At 57.8% G+C, this 6103-nt stretch overlaps 1 protein-coding gene across 1 annotated transcript in view; it reads left to right on the forward strand.

Moving 5' to 3' along the window:
* Slc38a12 (solute carrier family 38 member 12) overlaps positions 1–5519 on the forward strand; it is a 59358-nt gene extending 53839 nt beyond the window's left edge. Inside the window, exon 10 of the mRNA XM_006997733.4 lies at positions 1932–5519. Within this exon, the coding sequence (XP_006997795.1) occupies positions 1932–2692 (761 nt within the window). The 3' untranslated portion in view covers positions 2693–5519. The remainder of the gene's footprint in view (positions 1–1931) is intronic.
* The last annotated feature ends 584 nt before the right edge of the window (positions 5520–6103 follow it).

The raw sequence follows: 6103 nt of genomic DNA on the forward strand, positions 1-6103 counted from the left end.
GCATCCCAAATGGTGACGGCAAAACACAATTTAAATATTGCGTTGCCACAGCTCCTCCCTTGGCCCTCATCCAGTGTCACACACACACACACACACACACACACACACACACACACACAGGGGCCCAGCTGCCTGCTCCCACCTCCTGAATAACTGGCTACCAGGCACCTGAGCCACAGACCAGCCACCATGCTGATCTGAGGCCTTGGGGCCCTCACTAGCACACCAGGCACCACTTCCGGTCAACTGGTGGCTTCCCCTACGCCATGCCTCAGTATACTTCCTGCAGCTTCCTGCACCTCTGGGATGAGCCAGACTCCTGAGGTCATGGGCTGAGGCTGAGAGAGGAACTAGTTTGCTGCTTCCTTTTGACTGGCCAGGGCTGGAAAGATTTGTGATGCCCTGGAGCAGGAGGGTGGTGGAATTGAGCGGCTGTGAGAGCTGAAACAAATCATCTTTATCGGCAGTTTTTACAGTCCTGTTCTGAGCTCCCTCCTCCCCTCCTGTTCCCCCTGCCACCGTGTCGGGCAGCTCTGATTAAAAGTAATAAACGACTCCAGCCTACTCCTAAGTGTCATCATGGGAAGAGACTTTGGCCCAGCTTCTTGTGGGTCCAGCAGAACAATGTCCCCCGAGAACCAAGGTGTGTACCGATGTCCTGAGGGAGATAATACTAGTCCCCTAGCTTCAAACTGAGGAAGAGCCCTCGGGGCCCACGGACAGGACATGTGAGCCTCTTCTGTCCTCCCACTCACAAAGAAGAGTCACGTGCCCTGTGGACTTGTCCCAGGCTGCAGGGAGTGTCAGACCTGTTCTGAATAGAGACACCGAGATGTATAAATTCAAAATGGAGACAGAGACTCAGGGATCTCGGCGTGTGTTGAGTAGTTACCACTGGCGACTCTGGGTGATGCCAGTGGTGAGTAGTTACCACTGGCGACTCTGGGTGATGTCAGTAGTAAGTAGTTACCACTGGCGACTCTGGGTGATGTCAGTGGTGAGTAGTTACCACTGGCGACTCTGGATGATGCCAGCAGCAGGTATCAGAAGCGAGATCTAGAAATGCCATCTTAGTTGGCAGGAGCTTGCCAGGAACCCTTGTCCATTGAGTGTGCTGTAGTATGCGTCCTCTACTTAGCTAGCTTCGGGGACTCAGGTTCTGGAAGCCCGGCTGGTAAGCAGTCCACAGGTGGAGGGCCTGAGAGGAGGCTGCCGGGTAAAGCCAAGCTGTCTCTAGCTGCAGGGGAAGCCTGGTTGCCCTGAACAGATAAGGTCACAGATGCCCTTCTGCAGCCAATTCCCTAACCCTAACTATGCCCCCAAGCCCAGAAGAACAGAGCCACAAGCCATTTGCCGCCAGCCGGGGACTTGCCTGTCTCCAGTGCTGCAATCCTTTCTTCACCACTTCCCACCTGCTGCAGACCCTGGCCACCCAGGCCCACACAACTCCCAGAATTCCTGCCCTCTGACGCACATGTAACCAGAGCCTCTGCCTAAGAGGACCCCTCCTCCCAAATGTGCCGTGCCTCTCAGCCCTCGGCTCCCCACCCCCCACGCCCAGCTCCACAGGCACAGAACCTGGAAACCAAGGAAGAGAGAAGGCATGAGTTCTAGCCAGGTCTGCCCCTGACAGGAGGCTGACAGAGCTCCCGAGAGTCCTTGGAGGATGAGGAGGGAGCTGATAGCCCCTTACCAGGCTGACGTCGGCCCGGCTTCTCCTTTCTCTGGATCATGCCTAAGCCCCGGCTTCTGGGAAGAGGAGGGAGAACCGGACATGGGCACCTAAAACACTCGCAAGCCGAGCAGCTCCCCCATGGCTGTGGGGGTTTTCACGCTTCCTTCCCCTGGGCTCCAGTCCTTACACCGCCCTGCAGAGCAGAGACCGAGGGGGTGAGGCAGTTCCTCGTCACTGACCCCTCCTTGTCTTACAGCTTTCGCCATTATGATTGTGCTGGCCCTGGTGCGCATCGGCAACAGGCAAGGAGAGGGGCACCCACCGCTGGCCAACTTCTTGGGGGTTCGGAACCTGTTTGGGGTGTGTGTCTACTCCTTCATGTGCCAACACTCGCTGCCATCCCTCATCACCCCGATCTCCTCCAAGCGCCACATCACACGCCTGGTGTTCCTGGACTACGCATTGATCCTGGCCTTCTATGGACTCCTCTCCTTCACGGCCATCTTCTGCTTCCGTGGTGACAGCCTCATGGACATGTACACCCTCAATTTTGCAAGGTGCGACATTGTGGGCCTGGCTGCTGTCCGGTTCTTTCTGGGCCTCTTCCCTGTGTTCACCATCAGCACCAACTTCCCCATCATCGCGGTGACCCTGCGCAACAACTGGAAGACACTCTTTCACCGCGAGGGTGGCACGTACCCGTGGGTGGTGGACCGAGTGGTGTTTCCCACCATCACGCTGGTGCCTCCCATTCTGGTGGCCTTCTGCACCCATGACCTGGAGTCCCTGGTGGGCATTACCGGAGCCTATGCGGGCACGGGCATCCAGTATGTCATCCCCGCCTTCCTGGTGTACCTCTGCCGCAGGGACACGCAGCTGGCCTTCGGCTACGGAACTGTCAACAAGCACAGGTCCCCATTCCGCCACACCTTCTGGGTGGCCTTCGTGCTACTGTGGGCTTTCTCCTGCTTCTTCTTTGTCACAGCCAACATCGTCCTCAGCGAGACCCAGCTCTGAGAGCAGGATGTGAGGAGGCAGGGACAGCCCGGCACCAGCCTTCCTGCCTCAGAGCGGGATCTAGCTGCCACCCAGGTCTACATGCGCGCGCTAGACTGGGACTCTTGGAGAAGGCCTTCTGTGTCTCTAGCCGGTGTCTTCTCCCCACCCAGGCCTCGCCATGCAAGACGGCCCTCCTGCCTGGGAACACGGCTGTCCCCAGCTTCTGGGATGGACCCAGTCTGTTACACACGTTCCTCCACTCCGGCCACTGGAGGCTGGCTCCCTCCTCGGCGGCGCAGTGGGGGAGACAGTGCTGGCACTGCTATTTATACTACGCCCCGCCCCTCCTGCATCCCTGACCGTCCACTAGCAGCTGCTGGCTCTTCAGAGGCAGGTCCCAGGCCCTGGCTCTCCTAACCCGGCCTGCTTGTGAGGGCAGGGCCCATTTCCTCACAGGCCTGACAGTTGCTAAGTATTTGTCCTGTGGGAGGCCTGGCCAGCTCTGGTGACAAGGACAGACAGGAAGTGCTAATTGGCACCAGGGTCCCTAGACAAGAGCTGTGAGAGCTTTTGCTGTGGGTGGCCAGCTCTGTTGTGGCAGACAGATAAAGCATCCCTTCCGTGGGGTTTAAAGTCCTTGGCTTTGGGTCCCTTTCAGGGACCCCCTGAAGTGTGGGGTACCCCTTGAGAAGCTGCCCTCACCACCTCACCCACACCCGTAGTAGCTGACTGCCCTGGACTTAGAGCAGGGAGAGAGCACAGTGCCCTCTGACAGCCTGTGTGCCCAGCCCAGCCTGTTCCCATGCTGCACCGCGACACTGGGCGCTGCCCGCAGAAGCCTGGGTGTAGTGCTCAGTGGCCACACTCTCCAGGTCGCTGGCAGCCGTGGAGCGGGAGCGGGTGTCCACCACCATAACTGTGGAAGGAGGCCCGGTCCCCAGCTGCCTCTTGTTCAGTCACGCATGCACCCACTGGGCCCAATGCCTTGGAATCGTGAGTGATTAATGAACCGCATTTTCGATGTGCCTTCTGCTTTGGGCACCAGGGATCCCTTCTGACCCCAACCCTGGGCCTAGTCCCGCCTGTCCTGGACAGAGCTGCCTCTGGGGTGAAAGGTCTCAGACCTCTGCCCCTCCCTCTTGATTTCAGTGCCTTGCTCCACCCTCATGAGGGAACTTCGCCAGCCAACCCTTCCTTTCTACATCTTGCCATATTTAAAGCTTGAGCTCTGCTATGCTGTTGGATGTCCCAGGACCCAGGGGGGCTGTGCAGGACCTGCAAGGAATGCGGGACCCACTGGCCGCAGCTGCTACCTCTGGCCCACGGCATCCTTGCCTCTAAGACTCTCCAGGTCCCCACGGGCCTGCCTCCAGCTTTCTCACCACTGTCACACATCGGTAGTTCTTAAGCATCATCATTGCCCATCCACATGAAAAACAGACATCCCTACACCCGTGCGCCATTGCAGCATCTCCCTGGGAGACCCCGCCCCAGGGTGGGCCAGGGGAGGGAAGCATTCCAGTAGCAGGGCCAGGCGTAGGAAGACTGCCATCCTCCTGTGCTCAGGCTGTTCGCTGAGAACTCAATTAAAAACATCTGTACTTACCCTTCTCCCTCTTGCTTAAGGACAAAGCAAATTAAATCATCTTGCTGCAACACACACACCTCCACCCCACCCCCAGGCTCCAAACCAAATTTTGATGGAAAATTTATTAGCATCATAAAGCCCAGGTTGATTTATGTGGCAATCTGGAGTCACGCACAGCGGTAGAGTGGCCGCTGTGTTCCCCTCCACCTCCGGGTTAAGTTAGGGAAGCCCCAGCCTGGGAGGGAGGAGGGACCCGGTGACCACTGACACCGCCGAGCTGCGGGCCTCCCACTGCTGCTGTCCGGCCTCTATGCTCTTCCATCTCCACCTCTTGTCGGGTCTGCTAGAAGTCACGTGAGGTCACCTCCATCATCATACCAGGCCTCCCTCGGTCACTGGCAGAGAAGAGTTGGGCACAAAGAGGGAAGTACTCAAAGGGCCCAGCATTCCCGGGTGGGTCTCCCTTGTTCCCCCCAGGCATCAAGCACATTGAATTGTCTGGTATCCCCTGGGTAAGGTGGTGGGCTAGGCCCTGGTGTCTGTTTGCAGAGAGTCCCTGAGGTTAGTGGTCTGGAGGACAACAGAGGAGCCTGCCCAGCCTGGCCCCAGAGCCGAGTCTCCTTGGAGGAGGTCTGAAGCTCAGCAGTCACCACTGCGGTCTATCCATGGTTCTGGACCAGTCCCGAGGGCAGGCCAGGTCAAGGTGGGAGTGAGCATTCTCCACCAAAGCACCAGGCCCAGCTGAGCATCAGGGCACAGTGCCAGGAGCTCTGGCTGCGCCTCACCTGAGGCCGGTAGATGGGGCAGATGGCAGGCTGTGAGGTACTGCTGTGTGATAGAAAGTGGCAGTGGGCACCGGGCCAGGCCCAAGGCCGCACAGCTGTCCTCACCACATGGGACCAGGAGCAGCCTCAGCAACAGGCAGTGCCTGCCTCGTGGGGCTCCAGCTGAAGAGAATGGTGGTTCCAGGCCCAGGGGCAGAGGAAAGCTGAGACCTGCCTACTGACTGTAGCCAGGGGCCTCTGAGAGGCCAGCTCTCGATAGCCAGGCTGCAGGCAAGCCCTTCCTGCCAGCCTCCCTCCCGGGGGCATGCTGCTTGCCTGGCACAGTGTTGGATACATTGTGAGGACCAAACTCTCAGACCCTGTGGCCTCTGAGCAGTAAGTACCCTCTTCTAGGTACCTCCAGATCATAGGAAATTAAAGGACTGAACTTAGCCCAGCACCAAAGTCCTTAATAAAGCTGCTATCACTGACAGTTGTCGCCTTGGTCATTTGCCAGCTGTGACTGTACTGGTACCCCAGGACTTGGTTGAGACTCCCAGATATTGCTAATGAAATGGTAGTCTTGGAGCTGTCCCTGCTGCACTTCAGAACCAAGAGTCAACCAGATCTGGGAGGGTTTGGAGAAGAGGATTGGCCGTGGTTCCCTAGTCTTCTAGGAAACTTGACGGTGGCTCTCCCCTTGCAAAGAGCAAGGTAAGTAAACCTGGAGGGACATGGCTAGAAAATGTCATGTGGCCTGCACCCCCTTTATGAGCTCTGGCTCCCTGGAAAGGGCCGATGTGCATACCAGCTTTTGACTAAAAACAACTGAAGGGAGCAGCCAGGGCAGCCACGGGAGGGAACTGGGTCAGACTGTAAGCATGTCCCACTGTGGGACAAGTGGCGGGGCCTTGCTTTGGCATGTTGCATCAAAAGGAAAAACCAGCATTGAAGGTGGGGGTTGTCAGGGCCTCGTGTTAGCTGCTTTAGCTTCTATGACCTCACATTTCTCCTCCCCCCACGGGCTTTCTACCTCCTCTTAGAGGTAGGAGAGAGCCAGGGCACTGCCACCATGAG

This window comes from Peromyscus maniculatus, chromosome 8 (assembly GCF_049852395.1).
Source record: "Peromyscus maniculatus bairdii isolate BWxNUB_F1_BW_parent chromosome 8, HU_Pman_BW_mat_3.1, whole genome shotgun sequence".
In the NCBI taxonomy this organism is placed as follows: Eukaryota; Metazoa; Chordata; class Mammalia; order Rodentia; family Cricetidae; genus Peromyscus; species Peromyscus maniculatus.